The 20,993-nt window shown below is 32.8% G+C and overlaps 1 protein-coding gene across 2 annotated transcripts; it reads right to left on the reverse strand.

Moving 5' to 3' along the window:
* Positions 1–12,372: 12,372 nt before the first annotated feature.
* On the reverse strand, positions 12,373–15,663 carry LOC120160740 (zinc finger CCCH domain-containing protein 18-like). Of its 2 annotated transcripts, none has more exons than XM_039171089.1 (8): positions 15,538–15,663; positions 14,098–15,010; positions 13,840–14,007; positions 13,570–13,749; positions 13,405–13,481; positions 13,044–13,211; positions 12,858–12,972; positions 12,373–12,770 (listed from the first exon to the last, which is right to left on the reverse strand). In XM_039171089.1, the coding sequence occupies exons 2-8, from the start codon at positions 14,997–14,999 to the stop codon at positions 12,701–12,703; spliced, it is 1,680 nt and encodes a 559-aa protein (XP_039027020.1). In that variant the 5' UTR covers positions 15,000–15,010; positions 15,538–15,663; the 3' UTR covers positions 12,373–12,700. The 2 variants fall into 2 exon arrangements, with proteins under 2 accessions (XP_039027020.1, XP_039027021.1); XM_039171090.1 differs by having other exon boundaries at positions 14,098–15,029; positions 15,543–15,654.
* Positions 15,664–20,993: the final 5,330 nt, after the last annotated feature.

Below are 20,993 nucleotides of genomic sequence, written 5' to 3' on the forward strand. Positions count from 1 at the left end.
GACGACGGAGACGAGAAGGGCATCGGTGGACTCGGAACGATGCAAGGAACACGATGGTGCGGGGGTGTTGAAAATGGGTGGCCGGATCGACGTGAATCGACGAAAAACCAACGAAGATTGAGTTAAAACCGACGATACTTCTGATTAAGATTTACGAGAAACGACGTTGATTCACGATGAAAGGTTTGAGGGGTTTTGTTCATCGGTCGACAACGAACACGATGGTTGTTTTGGTTCGTCAAACGATGGTCAGACGGTAAATAGATCGGAGCTCAAAGTGGGTTGACCGGAGGAGAGGAAATGAAAAATTCTCTAGAAAACATACGGTGAGAGGTTTATAATTCTCTCCAAAAGAAAATTTGTTAAATTATGAGTTTAGACACTGAATTTTCTGCACTTTAATCCTCAATTTCTTTCAAAATACCACTTTAAATTTAATGCTTTATAAATCCTAAAATTTAGCCCCTAAATTGGGGTGTTACAAGATATATAAACATTACATTTATTTTAGACACGTATTTTTTAAACAAATTAATTAAGCTTAATAAAACTATGATTTTTTAAAAATTCGCAATATAATAATATTTCATTTATCAAAAACTCCAATTATAAAATTAGTACGTACTATGTCACTTTCATGAGAATTTGGAGCTTAATGGTAGAAGCACCCTTTTTTTTAAAATATGGGCGCACTTTATTTATTGGTAGTTTCATGCATGAAAGAAAAGTAGGGATAACACATGCTTGTATTGTATCAAATGTAAATATGTATTATTTTTGTTGAGATAAATTAGGATAGAAGATAAATACAAGATTTAGATGTATATTCTCTCTTGTTTTGTTATATATTCATCTTTAATTTTGGTTTAGGACTAGTTAAACTTTGGGGGAAAGGTTGAGAATAGTTTTAGAATTATGATTTTATTTTTTGAATTTTTTTTTATGAATTGTTAAACACTTATTTTGGGCATCAAACTAATTTTCAGTATGATCTATATAGTAATATTTGTTTTAAGTACCCTCATTTATATGACAATGAATGCTCAATCACCCTTTGCAGTCGTTGGTGCTTGAACCTATGACCTCTAAGCAGAGCAATGATTCCTTTAACCATTAAGGTAAGTTGGTTTGTGCTTTGGTATGATACTTGGGTCGACAAGAAGGGTCTTCTTTGTGAAGTTTGCGATCCTACTAAGCTACCCGAAAGATCAAAAGTTGTTGATTGGTGCACTCACTATCATTGATAAAGAAAAGTTGCATATAGAAGGTAATAAAATCAACAAGCAGCAGATCACAGAGAAGAATAATTGGCAGCGACCTCCATCAGGATGGACCAAAGCGAATGCGGATGGCGCTGTACGAGTTATGGATGAGGCAGCGGCATGTGGTGGGGTGATTAGAGATGAACAAGGACGATGGATTTATGGTTTCACACGTAGTCTGGGAAGGTGTTCGGTCCTTATGGCAGAGGTTTGGGCTATCCACGACGTGCTTAAACATTCATGGAGGCTAGGTTTTGGAGAATCTGCTTAAACAATGCAGGTTTTGGAGAATCTGCAGTACCATTTTCCATCCTTCATTTGGCTGCCATCTTTGTCATCGATTCAAAGAATATTTCATCAGAAATTCTATTACAATTTTATAATTACAATTTTAATATGTTTGGTGTGACAGGAGTAACGTTGGAAGATGATTAGTGGCATTGTAAAACTTTAATGATCTCAAGAATCAAGTAATATACAATCAAATTTAATTATTTTTTTAACTATTAGTATCTTCCTTAAAAGATATCCTTATATAAACCATCATAAGACAGTATTGGAAGAGTTATCTAGAGAAGATTGAATTTCTAGGTCAACAGACAATTTTATTTTTGTTTTGAGAAAATTCCATAACACTTAGATGCAAGTATACATGCATAACATACATAGATATTGCATGTGCCTCTACAAAGCTATTACAATGCCTTTTTTGGGGAACCACCTTTCACAGTTTCTATTTCCGTCACTGCATCTTTCAGAGCTTCAATGATTGCTAGTTTAATCTTCGGATCCATTGTTTCTCCTCCCACCGGAAAAAGCTTCTCCTTCATAACTTTAGGATCCATCCTTCCTTCGGTTGCCATCTTTGTCATGGCTTCAAAGAATATTTTCATTAGAAATTCTTCCTCCTGTTGAGGTGAAGCTGATGCACCCAAATTTTCATTTGTATCTTTCACAATACCTTTATTGACGGCATCTTGGAGCCCTTTTGAAATGTCTTTTTTTGCCTCATCCTCCATCACTTTTTTATTCTCAGCCTTATTACCAGTTTGGACCTCTTCTTTACTGTCTTCTTTCTTTTCTTCGGATTTTCCTTCCACGAATTGCATTGAGAGAATCAGGGCCAATGATAACAAAACGAAAACGATCCTTGTCATCTCTTCTTTTCGTTAATGCTAAGCAAAAACAGTAATTGTTATTCAAAAGTGATAATTAAAGATGAAATTTAAAGCGTTTAAGATGAGATATTTGTGGCGATTTTAAGGTTTGTTGATTGGTCTAGTGCTTAAGTGCCACACACGAATAAGATAGCGATGACTTTTTCTCATAATCTTTCAAAATTTGCAATATTTTCTCCGTAATTGATATTTTTGTTTACTTCTCTTTGTTTTACTTGATGATTGTACTTGTTTTCAAGATAATTTTTATAAACATTATTTTTATTTGAGAAATTGACACTTTTTAAAAATAAAATTAATTAGTTTTACTAAAACTTTTAAAAACTTTTTAAAATTAGTGAAGTAATAATATTTTTATTTATCGAAAATGAAAATTATGAACTCCAATAATAAAACAAGTATTGTGTCACTTGCATTTCTAGAATATATAAGAAAATATAATGTCGAATTTGAACTTTTGAAATACTTTAGAGCTTAACGGTAGAAGCACCTTTTGTTTAAAATATGGGTACTGTGACACCCTAAATCTGTTCTGGTACAAGATGAATCTAGTGTGTCACTTTGGTCCATAAGTAGGGGAAGAACTAGAAATTTATTAAGGCGGGGTTAAAATATTTTTTATTTTCATAAATACAATTTTTTAATTGAGATGACCGAGTAAATTTTTCTTTATTTATTTTTTAAAAATATATATATTTTTCAATATTAATTAATACTTAAAAAAATTGACGGAGGCCAAGACTTCTCTTGACCCCGTGAAGTTCCGCCCATGTCCACAAGGTGATCACTACTTGAATTTTTTTTTGTTCTTGATCATTATATGTAATTATAAATAAATTCAATCATAAAGTTTATAGAAACATATATATATAAAAAATGTTTACATATTGAAGCTATAACATCAAAGAGTAAATCTTTAAATTCCAGAGTTTACTTAATATAATTATAATATAAAGTAATGAAAGATGCAAAACGAGACTTTCGGATCAGAATTTGGCAAAACAGATTGCGAAAATAAACTCAGAACATTAAAAAACATACATGTAAGACTCAGCAGAAAAGTCAACGATCAACCAAAAAATCAACGATTAAAATCAACGGTCAATAATTAACGGGTTAGGTCAAATAAGTTCGTGTCAAGTTCGACTCGGTCAACAGTTCAGGTCTGATTCGGTCAGACCGATTCAGTCCTGGTTCGATCAGATCGGCTCAACCCATTAAACCAGCTTAGACTAGTGATTTTCTTGAATAACACCCATACGCGCTACGACCATGCGTGTGGCGCGTGGAATGTCATCCGGTGATCAAAATTCCACCAAAAGTTTCACTTTTATTTTTCAAGACGTGGTGAGTCTCTTACCGAGGTTGGTTTGTGGCGGTGAACGATAGAAATGAGGTTTTTCGCAAAACCTGAAATAATGCTTCCTCCCAAACACCGTCGGTGACAGAGGAACCAAAGGCACCAGATGAACGGAAACAACAAGACGAGTTGAATGACACTGACGGTGACATTCATAGCGAAGGAATCGATGTCAAAACGAGATAAAATAGAAAAGGCGTTGGGAGTGGCCAAAATTGTAATGCCACAAATTTCGAAACCCGAATCCGACCCATCAAGTGGAACCTTTTCCGACTAAATTTTATTTTAATATTAAGTCATTTTAATACAAATCAATTTTAAAGGAACTCGATTCAAATTTAAAGTATTTTAAGGCAGTTGATTATGGTTGGTAGTTCTAGAGTTGATTTATTTTTTGTCTTAATACAAAAATAAGTGCGTGAACTATACTTTTTTCTCATTTAAGTACGTAAACTATTTCTCGATCAATCCATGTGCCTAACATTACAAATGTTAACATTTCTTAGAATTCTTATGGTAGAAAGAATGATTCTTACCTTCAACAATCTCATATAAATGAAAAACGTTAGAATGTTTACTCTTTTAATGGTCACGCTCTAGGTTTTTGAGAGAAAGATGAGAGGATGAAATGGAAAAGAGATAGAGAATAAGGGAATGAACTAATTACCCACTTTATCCTCCTCTTTCATTCTAATAAAATGTCTCATTTTCAAACTAAACTAGATCAAATTTTCATCTAATTAAGTTTAATTTGGGCAAATGAACCCAATTACACTTACTAATTGATTTATTCATTACTTGGATCAATATACGAATATTGACTCAAAGTTCATATCATTATAAATTCTTTACACTGCCTAAGTTGATGTATATCTCATATTTAGTCTCTTAATTGACGTATATCTTAGTGAACCATATAACTATCTAATTAGACCTCTAAGGTTAAATGAACATAAATTTGAATACTTCTTCCAAATATTTAAAGTATAAAGAATAAATTTTTTGTGTGATAAACTTGATTTGATAATTTACTTGTTCAATGTTTAAGCTTTATAAAACTTTAATGAACTCAAGAATCAAGTAATATACAACTAACTTTATTTTTTAACTATTAGTATTTTCCTTAAAAGATATCTTTATAGAAACCATCATAAGACAATATTGGAAGAGTTATTTGTTCCTTTTTTTGTTCAATGCTGTTCTTACAGGAATAGTGAAGGGGTTATAGTTTCGTTTTGTATTTGTTCTGCACCTGCTGTTCTGTTCCTTTATCTAGTGGTTGTATTGTTGTTTTCTCTTGTATAGGCTCTTTCCCTGATCGTGGTGTACTCTTTTCCTCCGACTAGGCTTGGAGGGGATTTAATGAGGCTCACTGTTGGGGCTTAAGTTATTTTGAGTAATGAATTAATCAAATTAACTTAGCGAAAAAATGTTTTATTTGTAGGTGAACAGATAATTTTATTTTTATTTTGAGAAAATTTCATAACATTTAGATGCATGCATGCATGCATACATACATAGATATTGCACGTGCATTTACAAAGCAATTACAATGCAGGTTTTGGGGAATCTGTTGTACCATCTTCAACTTTTTCTATTTCGGTCAATGCATCTTTCAAAGCTTCAATGATTGCTGGTTTAATCTTAGGATCTATTGTTTCACCTCCCCCTGGAAAAAGCTTCTGCTTCATAACTTTAGGATCCATCCTTCCTTCGGTTGCCATCTTTGTCATGGATTCAAAGAATATTTTCATCAGAAATTCTTCCTCCTGTTGAGGTGAAGATGATGGATCCAAATTTTCATTTGTATCTTTCACAAGGCCTTTATTGACGGCATCTTGGAGTCTTTTTTCGCCTCATCCTCTATCACTTTTTTATTCTCAGCCTTATTACCAGTTTGGACCTCTTCTTTACTGTCTTCTTTCTTTTCTTCAGATTTTCCTTCCACTAATTGCATTGAGAGAATCAGGGCCAATGAGAACAAAATAAAAACGATCCTTGTCATCTCTTCTCTTCTTTAACGTTAACCTAAAACAATAAGAATTGTTCAGAAGTGATCATTAAGATTGAAAATGAGATGGAATTTAATGAGTTTAGGATGAGATATTTTCGGTGATTTCAACGTTTGTTGAATGGTTTAGTGTTTAATAGCCATACAATAATAAAATATATATGATTTTTCCAAAAAAATGTAATTTTTTCTCCCTAATTGCTAATTTTAGTTTATTTCTCTTTATTTAGTTCATGATTGTGCGTGTTTTCAAAATAATGGTTATACACATTATATTTATTTTAGACATTCACATCTTTTAAAAAATATTAAGCTTAATAAACTTATAACTTTTTTTTAAACTCGTGATGTAATAATATTTCACTTATCAAAAATGATAATTATGAACTCCAATAATAAAACTAGTATTGTGTCACACTTCCATTTCTAGAATATATAAGAAGATATAATGTCAGAGCTTGAAGTTTGAGAGAATTCGGAGCTGGGTAGAAGCATCCTTTGTTTAAACTTAAAATATGGGCACACTTTACTTATTGGTAGTTTCATGCATGAAAGCAAACTAGAGATAACACATCCGTGTACCGAGTCAATTATCAAATGTAAATATGTATTTTTTTAGATAAATTAGGACAGAAGATAAATACAAGGTTTAGAGGTATATTTTCTTTGTTTTCATTGATGTTTTTTTATTATCAGCAATAAAAATATTTATTATAAAGACTTCATTTGGAAGTATGCCTCGTTAAAAACCCCTAAACCAAAATGGGGAAAAGAGTACATTCCACCGAGAACAAGACAATAAAAAACAAACAAAAGCATACATATAAGAATAAAACGAAACACTACAATAAGATTGGTATTTAGCGGCATTTACTAAAAAAACGTCGTTAATCTTGTACACCTCGCGGCGTTTACATACAAAACGCCACAAAATGGAAAAATTAGTGATGTTTACGTGAATGTGCCACTATAGATGCATACATTAGTGGCGTTTTTGTAACAAATGCTGCTATATCCTCATATATTAGCGGCGTTTGTCTTACAAACGCCGCTATAGACGCTTATTAGTGGCGTTTGAGTAACAACTGCCGCTATATACGCGTACATTGGTGACATTTGACTAACAAACGCCACTATAGGTGCGTACATTAGTGGTATTTATCAAACAAACGCCGCTATATCCTCATATATTAGTTGAGGCATTTGACAAACAAATGTCGCATGAGTAACATTTGTTTAACAATCGTCGCCACAGAATTTATATATCCCCATTTGTCTCTTGTCTGATCCCTAATTTAATGTTTATTGTTATTGAATTTTTTAATTATTTTTTGTTAAGTGTTCCAACTTAATTATTGTCGTAATTAAAATTGAAGTTTGTTGTGATTGGATAATGGTACATGATGTTAAAACTGAGTAGTACAGAATAAAATTAATAATATTCTTCAAATCAGTTAACCTTAGTGGTGTTTTGTGAATACAAACGCCATTACAAGTCATGATGATTAAAATGCCACTAATGGAGTAGACATTTGTGGTGTTAGTGACGAAACACGCCACTATATACATACTCAATACCGGCGCTTGTAGTAAAAAAATGCCACTAAATATCATAACATATAGAGGCGTTTGGGGTGAAAAACACTACCATATATCATGACTATTAACGAGGTTTGGGTGAAAATGTCACCATATATCGTGACTATTAACAGCGTTTGGGTGAAAAAAATTTACTATATATCATGACTATTAGCGGTGTTTTGGTGAACAAACGCCGCAAAAGATCTATATTTGTTACGGCATTTTATGCTCACAAACGTCGCGACCTGTTGTGGTGTTTGATTTACCAGCGCTCTTACTAGCGATGAGAGAGCTTTTAGCGGCACTTAAAAATGCCGTTGTATGCCTAAAAAAACACCACGAAAGACTTGTTTTGTTGTAGTGTTAAAGCAAAGCGGACAAAGACCCGAAAACAACAAAACACCAAAACAGACCATCCCACATCAAACCAGCTACACCGAGCATTCGTGATGTTCACCATCACACCTTGAATAATTCAACCTTGAATCCCCGTCTACAGCCAACCATTCGGCCAATGAGATAGTAGAACACGAAACAAGATTGAGACACCCTATAATAGGATTAAAATAACAAAAGAGATTAAAATGACGAAAGAAATTAACGTTGGAAGCTAAAATTTTCATTATGGAAAAAAATAAACAAATGCTATATCATTAATTTTAATCAAATCAATGATTATTTGGGTCAAAATGTTATCGATCAAGTGAATGATTTCATTTTTTTTTCTTATTCATTCTAACATGTATTATCGTTGGAACCGGTCCCTCATGTGTAAAAGTTCGCTTTTCTACTTCCACCTGCATGCTTATTATCATATAATTTATAGATATGAACAGTTGCAGATCCATTTTTGTGTGAGAGTGGGAACCAAATTTTCTTCGAATAATTATTTATTTTATTGATTGTGTCTACCCTACATAAAAAAATTATATTATTAATATATCTGTCGACTCTTAAAATTATTTTTAGATAGTTCATTAACTGGTCATTAACTATGAATGTGGGTGCAAGATGCATATTCATACATACAACTGTCATTTTTGACATTTCAGGTTTTTTCTTCCATTTAAATAGAAAAAACAAACCAAGGAAAGCAACCACATCGAAACATTCGGCGCTGACGGCATGCATTGCCATTTGCAGCGGAGTCGTGTACAGCTCTAGCTGTTTTTGCCTCGCATCGGCGCCAATCACGTCCAAGATCTAACGCTTAAATATGATGTATTCTAGTTGTTGTATTCCGCTTTAGTATTTTTTTTTCTAATATAACTATTTATATCTGATTTGTTAATCGACTATTCCAGATCATGTCCTACAGAGGCAAAGATGACTCTCTCAACCCTATTTGCTTTATTCACAAACACTAGGATTCAAACCTTTGACCTTACTTAAGACATCTAGTAATCTATCCCACTAGACCCTCTCAAGATCCATAGCGCCAATTTTGGAACAAACGCGGCAAAATTTCGAGATCTATAGCGGCGTTTTTGGACCAAACGCCACAAAAGTTCAGATCTATAGCAGCGTTTTTGGAACAAACTACAAAAGGTCGAGATCTATAGCAGCGTTTTTGGAACAAATGCCGCAAAGGTTGAGATCTATAGTGGCGTTTTTTAAACAAACGCCGCAAAATATCAGATCTATAGCGGCGTTTTTGGAACAAATGCCACAAAGGATTAGATCTATAGCGGCGCTTTTTGGATACAAACGCTGCTAATTACCTTTCTCTAGAATTTAGTCTAGGTTCTTTCACTTTCAATTAAAAAAATATTGTTCAATAGAATTTAGTCTTCGTTGCTCTTTCGTTGGGAAATGAAGTACAAAAATAGTTTTCCTTGTTTGACAATCGCCGCCATAGAATTTATATATCCCCATTTGTCTTTAGTATGATCCCTAATTTATTGTTTATTGTTTTTGGATTTTTTTAATTAATTTTTTGTTAAGTGTTTCAACTTAATTACTGTCGTGATTAAAATTGAAATTTGTTATGATTGAATAATGGTACATGATGTTAAAATTGTGTGGTACATAATAAAAAATAATAATTTTCAAATCAGTTAACTTTAGTGGTGTTTTGTTAATAAAAACGCCATTACGAGTCATGATGATTTATGATGATTTGCGAATAAAACGCCACTAATGTAGTAGGCATTTGTGGTGTTTGTGACGAAAACGCCACTATATACATACTCAAATACGGCGTTTGTATGAAAAAATGCCACTAAATATCATAAAATATAACGGCATTTGGGTGAAAAAATGCTACCATATATCATGACTAATAACGACGTTTGGGTGAAAAACGCCACTATATATCGTGACTATTAACGACGTTTGGGTGAAAATGTTACTATATATCATGTCTATTAGTGGCGTTTTAAACACTGCTAAAGATCTCTAACTGTTGCGGCATTTTATGCTTACAAACGTCCCAACCTGTTGTGGCGTTTGATTTACCAGCGCTCTTACTAGCACTGGGAGAGCTTTTAGCTGAGCTTAAAAATGCCGTTGTATGCCTAAAAATGCCGCGAAAGACTTGTTTTGTTGTAGTGTTAAAGCAACGCGGACAAAGACCCGAAAACAACACAACACCAAAACGGACCATCCCACATCAAACCAACTACACCGAGCATTCGCGATGTTCACCATCACACCTTGAATAATTCAACCTTGAATCCCCGTCGACGACCAACCATTCGGCCATTGAGATGGTAGAACACGAAACAAGATTGAGACTCACCCTATAATAGGATTAAAATAACAAAAGAGATTAAAATGACGAAAGAAATTAACGTTGGAAGATGAAAGTTTAATTATGAAAAAAAAACAAATGTTATATCATTAATTTTAATCAAATCAATGATTATTTGGGTAGATTTCAAAATGTTATCGATCAAATGAATGATGTTATTTTATTTTCTTATTCATTTTAACATGTATTATCGTTGGAACCGGTCCCTCGTGTGTAAAAGTTCGCTTTTTCTTCGTCCACCTGCATGCTTATTATCATATAATTTATAGCTATGAACAGTGGCAGATCCATGTTTGTGTGAGAGTGGGAACCAAATTTTCATCGAATAATTATTTATTTTATTGATTGTGTATATCCTACATAAAATTTTTCTATTATTAATATATGTGTTTCAACTCTTAAAAATATTTTTAGATTGGTCATTAACTATGAACGTGAGTGCAGATGCATATTCGTACATACAACTGTCTTTTTTGACATTTCAGGTTATTTCCTCCATTTAAATAGAAAAACAAACCAAGGAAAGCAACCACGTCGAAACATTCGGCGCTGACGGCATGCATTGCCATTTGCAGCGGAATCGAGTACAGCTCTAGCTGTTTTTGCCTCGCTTCGGCGCCAATCACGTCCAAGATAAGTTAGACTAACGCTTAAATATAATCTATTCTTGTTGTTGTAACCCGCCTTAGTATAATTTTTTAATTTTTTAAGTATAACTACTAATATATCTGATATGTTAATCAATTAATCTAGATTATGTATTATAGAGACAATGACGACCCTCTCAACCTAATTTGCTCTATTCATAAATACTAGGATTCGAACCACTGACCTTGCTTAAAAGATCTAGTACTATATCTCACTAGATCAACTGGTTGTTGATAGTATAATTTTTTATTTAATAGTATAAGATGATTATAAGGTAATATATGTTCAAAATATTTCTCAACTTATCGATAATGTACATACACCCGAATTCTCTAAAAAAATAACATTCTTTTTTTCCATTTAATCTAAATGAATTCCCTAATATAAAATAATTACATTCATACCAAATGTGTTAACAAACATTTCTCAAGAATTAAGAAGCAAAGCAACATAACTTTCTAGCTTCGTTTGCAGGGACCGACCAGTTACTTTAGCGTGAATGGCGGATTCATGTTGTAATTCTGGACCTGAGAGTAGCAGGTCAATTATGCGCATGTAGGTCCCCTTTGGAGTTGAAAATATTATTATTTGGTCCCAGTACCCACCATGTGGTTGTGCTGTCAACTACACATATTAATCAAAGCTAAAACAGAAGCTAATGAATGAGACAAATCTCAAGAATGATGGCTTCAGTCTTTCTCAAATCTCTTTTTCAAAAGTTTATTTGTCATCTTGTTTAATTGGAATTTTGCATTAACTAAACGTTCAAACTATTTTGAAACTTTCATGTACAACAATAAACATGTAACGATGTATAAATCAACATAATACGACGAATTGTTCGTTAATCGTTCGGATAGCATTTATTTATGTTTGTTTATTAAGTTAAATGAGTATAAACAAAATTTTTATGTACATTTGATAAACAAATAAACATTAATAAATGTGTGTTCGGTTCATTTATGTTCATGAATAAATTCGTTTATAAGCTCGTTTATTCTATTCTCTTTTCCTTTTTTTTTACATTTTAAATATCGGTGGAAATAAGGACTAAATCGACATAAGGTGAACTTTAAAATTTATACAGTGAAACCTAAGGAACAAATTTCACTATTTTTTGGCTTGAAAAACACATAGAAAAGAATATTGATTGTCTAACGTTAAAGAATATTGATTGCCTAACATTAAAAAAACATGTTCGCGAATGTAATCAAACGATGTTCGCGAATGTAATCAAACGAACGCGAACATCTTTAAAAGTAAATAAAATACAAACCAACATAAATACTTTTAAAAGTAAATAAAGGAACACAAACTTAACTTTATATGTTCAAGCTCATTCATTTACATCCATACATGCCCGTTATCTTGAATTAATTGTGTAGTTCAGTACTTGTTACGATTGATTCGGATATACGCTGTTATTTCGTAACGGAAACGGATGAAAACCAGGGATGAACTTGGTGTAAATTGCTGAAAATGGTTCTACTTTGGGTTGAAGTTTATTTTTCAATTCTATTGCTAGTGTTACAGTGACTTCAAACACATTTGAAACTCTGTACACTGCTCTATTTCTTTTGTTCACCTAAAAAAAGACCTATATTACATCCTCTTCTAAAGATCCATACTCTCTCTTGCCTTCTTCAAGTGATTTTAACATAAATAAAGTGTAGAACCTTCTTTATATATATTGCTTCTATGTGTCATGTCTTTCTCGTTCCGCCGCTTCGAAATCAACTGAGGGGGCAGATAGTCCCATCGGAGATTTACTTCGTCCGGATATTATGTACTTGCGGGAGATGTAAAAAAGTAACGGAAAAAGCGTAAAAGTGCTTTTGTTCATGTATAGATTAGCGGATTGTCACTGGTAACCTAACTCCTCCTTCCATTTATGCCTGTTGCTGGGGCCTAGACGGCAGCGGAAATGCTGCTAGGTATGGCGGGAGCGAAGGGGCTATCTGGCAGATTGAGTCCTTCGCTGCAGATGCATGAACATTCGAAACGATCATTATAACCGACGGATAAGATGATGTATATGTGTAGTTTGAGCTCTAAGATCTTATACCTCTCCTGGTCATTGTTGTCTGTCTCTAAATGCTTTATTTTTTCATCAGATGCAGTACAAGTGTTGAGAGCTTCCAGCAGAAAATTGAATTTGGTTGATGGGAAACCGAGTGGATCTGCTCGTCGGAGAAGATATTTAATCGATAGAATTAAAGAGGAGGTCTGATAATGTAGAAAAGTTTGATACCTTCCGAGACTTTTAACTCGTCCATGGAGTAAGCAAAGGACCGATTGGCCAGAGGCTTCTGTGCCAAATGAATATCCGAAGGGCGCCTCCTTGGAGGTTGAAAGAATTGCTCTGGATCCTCTACAAACTGCTTCTTGTACAACCTAGATGTTGCATATCCTCTCGGAACTGTGAAATCACAAATATTAGATGAGTACAAGTTATGTTACGCAGAAAACAGACTTGGCGATGAAGTTAAATCGTTGTCTGAATATAAAAGGGCGACGACACGCCTATTGAAACGCCTGTGTTAAGTTCCTAGAGAAAAATAGATGGCATTTGCTATACCAGAATAAAGAAAGTTACAAAAGAAGCTAATTACTTGAGTGAAGCTGTGATTCCATGTCTATATAATGGGGAGAATAAAACATTGGAGACTCTATTCTTTCCTGGTACTTCCTGCACGAACATAAGATCTTCGTACATAAATCCCTATTATTCGCAGTTTCGGAATGCAGAAATGAAGAAGAGAAGCAATTATAGTTACCTGTCAACCAGCTTCGGTTTTTCCCTGTAAGGCTTGACAAGAACACGAGCCCTGCAGACATAATGTGGATTTCCTTTGGCTAAAATCATCTTCACGGTATCTGCACTGACAAAGGTTACAAAACCAAACATCCGTTTCTGCTGGCAGGGAATTCGGACATCTTCGACTAGTCCATAATTGCTGCATTCAGAAACTCAGAAAAGTAAGAAAACTTCGGGATATCGAATATGACTACAATTAAGTCTGCAAAAGAACTCATTATCATGTTACCTGAAATAGTTGGAGACATCATCTTCACTAAAAGTGCTCTCAGCTGGGAATGTGAGATATATCTGTCGTGATCCGCTTACAATTGGACCTGGATCGTTTCTGTCGTTTTGATTTTCCATGTACTTTGGTGCATCTTCGGCCAAAATGACAGAATGCTGTCCATGAGGCCTGCAACTCAATCACGAAAGAACAAATCGAATGAATCCTCAAAGATATTGTTTTTCGCTGTGAATTTAGAACATAATTCATAAATCATACTTGTCAATTACTCGAATCGCATTCTTCAATCGTGCCAGAAGCTTTGTCAAACTGTAACCTGCTTTACCATGTCTCTGACTCTCGGTGAGGTAACCATCTGCCTGCAGAACTTTTCCATATTTCTCGTAATACAACAAAGGGAGCGATGTGATCGAAACAGGATCCCCTCTCTTCGTTTTCAGAAGCTCAACTAACTCAACCTCTAACTTCTCTAGCGACATAACATGGTTGTCACTAACAGCATCCATCGAATTATGGATAAACATGTGAGGGAAGCCATCCGAAACTTGACCATGAAAGTACCTACAGTTACTTCCATGCTTACAGTACCCTTTGTTGAAATAATGGCAGGTCTGAACAGGTAAGTTGTGCGGATTTTGATATCGACGTCCTACTTTAACATCATGATTAGCAATCGAAAATCCGCCATTCTCCACAAACTCCGTTGGATCTTCCAAACTCAATAGCTGAGTTTGAGCCTGCAAGTTGGACATCGAATCCAAGTAAACAGATGTCGTAAAATCCGGGCTATGCTTAGCAACAAGTTGCTGTTCCCAGTACGGAGGTGTCACCTGGACACTTGTAGGGGACAGAAAAAGCTTGGAGGAAACTGATGGTGAAACAGGAGGTGAAAAGGAAGTGAACTGTGAGGGCAATTCGAGAGCAGGGACGGGGTTCATCGGGGGCGGGGGCGAGGCGGATTTGAACGGCAGATGCTGCAGTTCGAGCTTCGATTTATAAATGACCTCCTGCATGACTATATCGGGGCAAGTAGCCAATTGAACAATCTCTTGCTCACCATAGTCTTGCAAAAGAATATAGCCTATGATCTTTGAAACATTTTCTGGATCAATTTTGTTGATTCTATCGAATAACATCTGTGTATAGTCCGAGAATTCCATCGGTTTAATCACTGCAAATTAAAGAAAAAATTTAATTATTCAGAATAATAATAATAATAATAATTACATCCAAATCTCAGCCATGACATCCAAGTAAACTGTTAGGTTAAAAGCAGAGAATCTATGTCTTCGGGAAAAAAATTGCAGATCCACTCAACAAGCAATCTTAAAAATTACAAAATTTATTTTTGCAAACAAACCAAATATGGCAAACAAATAAAACCATTAAACAAAAAATATTCTTTTTCCATCCAAAGAAACATACTAGATTATTCAAAGGAGAAAAAAAACTTCCAGAAATGTTAAAAAAAGTGAGAGAACTTGGAACTTAATTCCCAGCCTAAAAGGAAAGATTTTTAAGAGTCCAAAGTTTTCAAAACAGAAAACCCAGAAATTTTATCGGGAAAAAATAGCGTAGCAATTTTTAAAAAATAATATTACATTTACGATAATCTCTGGAAAAAAAAAAGTAATCCTTTAGAAAAACAAGATTCAAATATGAAAGTAGAACAAACAAACAAACAATCACTAAACTTACCGACCAAAAGTATATCTTTTTTGAGTGCTGAGTTTTAAATTGCAAAGCTGCTCACTGATAGCTGAAACTACAAAATAAAGCTCTGTTTGTCTCCCGAGAAAATTTGGCTTGGCTTCTTGTAATGTCTACGACCTTCATTTCTAACACAACTTTACAACTTTTTATAAAGGAAAAAAGAAAGTCCCTTTAAATGTTAATTTTTTTCTTGTTTTCGATATTATTTATAATTTTAAGTAAAACTTAACAGAGAATGTTAAATCTTTGACAGATAGATTTCGTAAGTAAGTTTCAGAGAATTAAGGCAATATAATTTGCTTGGTTTTCGATTTTGATTCTAACAGTTTTGACTATTTAATATTACAAAATCATTAAAAAATAGTACAGAAACTCAAAGTTGCTGAATTTATTTACTCATTGTATTAAAAAAAAAATTGATTATTTTATTTTCGGAAATTCCAATGTGCTAAATTTAGATTTCCAATACACGTGTAGGCAAAATTGAATATCTTGAGTGGCTCAAACGTGGATTGTATTTTATCTTCGAAGGAGATAACTCTACTTAAACATTTACCGTTCGATGGCAAATGATAATGATTAGTCAACGGTATAGATTGCTGAGGGCCATAGAGATCACATGCACCTTACTATACTTTGCAAATTAATGTTCTTTTTCATATTTTTTAGAACCAAGTTATCATTGAGGTATGTTTTACGTCTATGTTTTAAGATTTATAATTATTATTTTAATAATATTATTTTTAAAGCGTTAATAAATATATTTACCATAATTAATTTGCATTGATATTAAAAGTAAGAGTTAATTACATCATATGTCCTCAAAGTATGCCCATCATTTAAATTGATCCCTCAACTTTTAAATATTCCAATTTCATCCCAAACTATGACTATCATTCTATATTAGTCCTTAAACTTTTGAGCATTTCAATTCCATCCCCAAACTATGACATTCATTCTAAATTAGTCCCCAAACTTTTTGGACATTCCAATTTCATCCCAAACTATACATATATACTAAATACTAATCACATCTCTTGTTAATAAAACCGGTAGGCCAAGTTATATTATTATATATTTGGAAAAAATAAAATTTAGGTTAAATTAGGGTTGAAACTAATTACAAGTTTGGGTAAATTTGGGATTAAATTGGAATGTTAAAAAAGTTTGGGTACTAATTTAGAAAGAGGGTCATAGTTTAGGGATGAAATTGAAATGTTCAAAAGTTTAAGGACTAGTTTAGAATGATAGGCATAGTTTGGGGATGATATTAGAATATTCAAAAGCTTAATGACCAATTTAAAATATAGTTTGAGGACATATGATGCAATTAGCTCTAAAAGTAATATTAACTTAACATGATTTTACATATTAAACACACTTTACATGCTAATGTACACACCTTTATTGTCACACACTTTTATAGTTTTATATATATTTCTAAGTCTTAATACACCTTCAACTGTATAAATTATATCTTAAATTGATTTTTTGTGTCTAAATTTTTTTTGTTAAAAATAAGTGTCTAACGTTTTCTCCGTTACACTTATAGGTGCATATCGTTATATTTTATGATTTTTTTAATAATAAAAATATTATTTTTGTAAAAAAGAACAAAAAATTTAAAAAATAACCCCGTGTCATCCCTCTCCTTTCCATCCTCCCACCTCATATGACGACAAAGGGTCACCACCGACTAGATTTTGTTCATAAAAACGTAAAGATCTCAATGGTGACAGTTGTGTAACGTACGACTAGCTGTAGTTATCAAAATCGTCGAAAAGGTGAAGGAAAACTTAGAAATTTGGTAACACTTTGTGGCTTTTTTCACGATGAACGGTGCAGTTGCAGGAGGGTGGGAGACTGGATTTTGGTCGCGGTGGCAAGACGGTTTTGATGGTGTCAATGGTGACGGCCACAGACCGACAGTAACCGATCGATGGTAAAAAAATAAATTTTGGGTTTTTTTATTTATAATATAAAATCTTTTTTAAAAATATTTTTTTTTGAAAATTTATATGCATGACATGTGTCAGATAACGACCAAATTTAATAGTCGTTACGGTCTTGGGACTTAAATGTTTAACGTTGGAAACGTTAAGCACCTATTTTTAGCGAAATTTTATTTAACAACCAAAAGTCAATTTGAGATATAGTTTAGGCATTTAAAAGTGTATTAAGTTTATTTCTAAATATACAATTATAAATTAATTTACCATATACTTGAAAAAGTTATTGATGTAATCATTTAAAATTTAGTTTCACTGGTGAATTTAATTTTATTTTTCACAAAAATATAATAAATTGAAAAAAATGTTTTGAGACAAATATGAACAGTCAGGATAGATTGATAATTTTTTAAAAATAGGTTAAACAATTTATTTGGTATCTCACTTATTTTGCGTTTTTGTTTTGATCACTTACTTATTTTTTTAAATAAAATCATACTTAATGTTATGTTTTGTTTATATTTTAGTCTTCAATCATTAAGTTTCTATTAAAATTTAACAAAAATAATATGACATGGTATAGTTCTTTAATTCATTCACTAATGTTAAGTGAATGAAAATGGTGGTGGACAAGTATAGGGTGTGGTCGAATGTCGATGTGGTAGTTGCCTTCATTGTTTCTCGTCAGTGTCACGGTATGTCGTTATCTTTTCTTGCATGGGAAAATTGAAAAAGAGGTTGAGAAATTAAGAAATTTGGAGTTTGGTCCATATACTTGAGACTTAGGATCTAATTGTTAAAGTATATAAGTTTTGAAACTAAAACTGTTATTGTATCATTACATATCATCTATGTTAATTTTTAATGAAAAGTTTATGATCGGTGACAAAAGTAGAAATAAAACATAATGTTAGACATAATTTTATGAAAAAAGGTTAATTGAAAAAAAAAATAATAGGTGAGGTACAGAATGGATAATTTACCTAAAAATATGGTGGGGTAGAGGAAAATTTGAAGAGGACATATTCATGAAGGTGGTGACCAATTCTACAGGCTGGACATGAGGGGTTCATAGGTCAAAACAAAAGAATTTTGTATTTAAAAAATAAAATTAAATAATTAATGTCGTGGTTTGATTGTCATTATTCTCCGGATCTATTTAATTATGTAATTCATGAAGATCCTCCGCTAGAAGTGTATCTTTGTTGGAGTGGACCTTGAAGCTTAGGAACTCGTATCCTCTAGACAAAGTTCAATTTATAATTAATATTTTCTACCATAATACTATTTATGATTAATTATCACTGAATTATTACTATATTATTTTAAACATTTATTGCCTACATTATTATATATACATGCTATCTTAATTACCGCCGTTTATTAAATTTCAATTTAACTGAATATATTTAAATACAGTTATCTTAAAAGTTCTGAGAAATTATATAGATAATACATGTATTGTATAAAAGGAACCTCAATTTATTAATTGAATCGTGAATAGTATGCTAATTAACATCAGTCTCGAATTTGATTATTGATCAATCACTTATCCCTTCCTCTATTCTAAAAAAATATTTTTCGAAATTCTTCTCTCATCATATATATTGAAAAATACATGCAATATAGGGCGGGATCATATACAAAATATCCTAGAAAATTTCAAAAATGGACAATCATTTGAAACCCGATTGTTGGTAGCTAGTCAAACTTTAACATGGCTATGAGCTGCTTTTTGCATGCTAATGAGTAAGGTCTCTTTCTTTTCTTTTTGCTGAGTTGCTTCACATGTTTCCCACCTAATCAGTGCCAATCTTTTCCAGGCAATATATGGTTCATATGTTTGAAAAACAAGGCCAAATTGGATTCAAAAAGGCTATCCAAAAGGAAAAAGGAGGGAACCCATTTTAATTTTTCCTCTAATGCATCAATTCTCTCTCTTTTGTGCATACTTATTTGTAGCTTAATTTGAGCCATTTGGTACCCAAAGTCATTCTCAAAAGGGTTTGTTGACATGAAGAGAAAGTGACTCCATTGCCCTTGTTAGGCTTTAAAATCTTGGTTAATTACTTCCACACTAGTGTAGAGAGAGAGGAGCACTTATAGATTTACGTATTGGTCCTAAAATCTGAATTAATTTTTTGTTAGATTTTTTTATTCATTGTGTCCATTTTGAGATTTTATTTGTGTCCATCTATATACAAAAATGTTATGTTATTAATACACATATGTCTATTCTTAAAAGTATTTTTAAATCCATCACCGAAGAAATCACAATTAATGTAAATTACTTGACTTAATACACAAGAGCTTATTGGCTTATATAGCACTACATACACGTCCTAACCCCCACAATTTCATTGTCTATCATATTTGTGGCTACTCATATACAAAAGTTTTAGGTTTTTAACCCAAGAAAATATTCCTGGATCCACCGATGATTTTTATCCCAAAATTCAGATCGAATTTTGAATTGAGTGAGATTTCTCTAAACTTAATTTAGGTCAGGTCCGGGTGGAGAGAGTATGTTTCTCGAGTCATGTTGAATTGGCCGAAATCTCGACCCGGTCTGTTTCCTGGTTACATCACCATCTTAATCACTTAAATTATACAATCCATCTCTCTTCTAATGAATTTCATCTCGAACCCGAGACTAAAATGTGAGTACTTTCAAAATTAAGGGATCAATAAGATAATTTATCGAAAAGATAACTTGTCTTAACTCTGTGTTAATCTTATACAACTATTCACATGTTCATACATTGAGTTGATATGACAGTATCATACAACCATTGGTGGCACATGAAAGATAGCCAATAATATCGGACTTTATCAACATCAAACATAGATTTTAAGGATGCGTGGTCTTTATCAAGGCTTGTCTTTTACATATTGGGGCCCCATCAACAAATGGTCGGCACAGCTATTGCCCCTGTCTGTCTTATTTGTATATATAGTGTTGTTTGTGCATTTTGATGATGACAACTTTTGGTCCCTTTACTTTAGAGGTCATCCTTTTACTATAACTTGGAATTGATTGAGACCATTTCCTTCTTTAATTAGGTTATTTTTATTCTCTTTCTAATTTGCAGGCATTTAAGAAACAATTATTGACAGTTGAAGTTTAGTTTAATTTAGTTGTTATTGTTGTTGATATATTTACACAAGAGGATGTGAGATCGAGTGCGCTTAAGTTTTTAATATCTCCTAATATATGGATGAAGAGAATTCTGGATTTTTTTTAATAAGAAAAACATTGTTTAAAGGATTTGGACCTTAATTATAATTATCTATTTTCTTTTGATTGCCATTACCCATTAATATTCTTAATCTTGTAACAAAAGAAAATAAAATAAAAGGACAATAAAGAATACCGACGGTCGACAACCAACATTAAAATTGGTGTCGTCGACAATCAACAAAGACAAAATGAAAAAGAGATTGAGCGGATTACCAAGAGAACTAAGAAAGAAAATTAGGAGAAAAAACTTA

The sequence above is a fragment of the Hibiscus syriacus genome, unplaced genomic scaffold (genome assembly GCF_006381635.1).
Source record: "Hibiscus syriacus cultivar Baekdansim isolate YM2019G1 unplaced genomic scaffold, ASM638163v2 tig00111392_pilon, whole genome shotgun sequence".
Taxonomy (NCBI): domain Eukaryota; kingdom Viridiplantae; phylum Streptophyta; class Magnoliopsida; order Malvales; family Malvaceae; genus Hibiscus; species Hibiscus syriacus.

Coding starts and splice junctions, on each gene's coding strand:
- LOC120160740 (XM_039171089.1), bottom strand. CDS start 14,999: ATGGAATTCTCGGACTATACACAGATGTTATTCGATAGAATCAACAAA. Junction 13,212..13,404: donor GGAATCACAGCTTCACTCAA/GTAATTAGCTTC, acceptor GTGATTTCACAG/TTCCGAGAGGATATGCAACA. Junction 12,771..12,857: donor GACAACAATGACCAGGAGAG/GTATAAGATCTT, acceptor ATGCATCTGCAG/CGAAGGACTCAATCTGCCAG.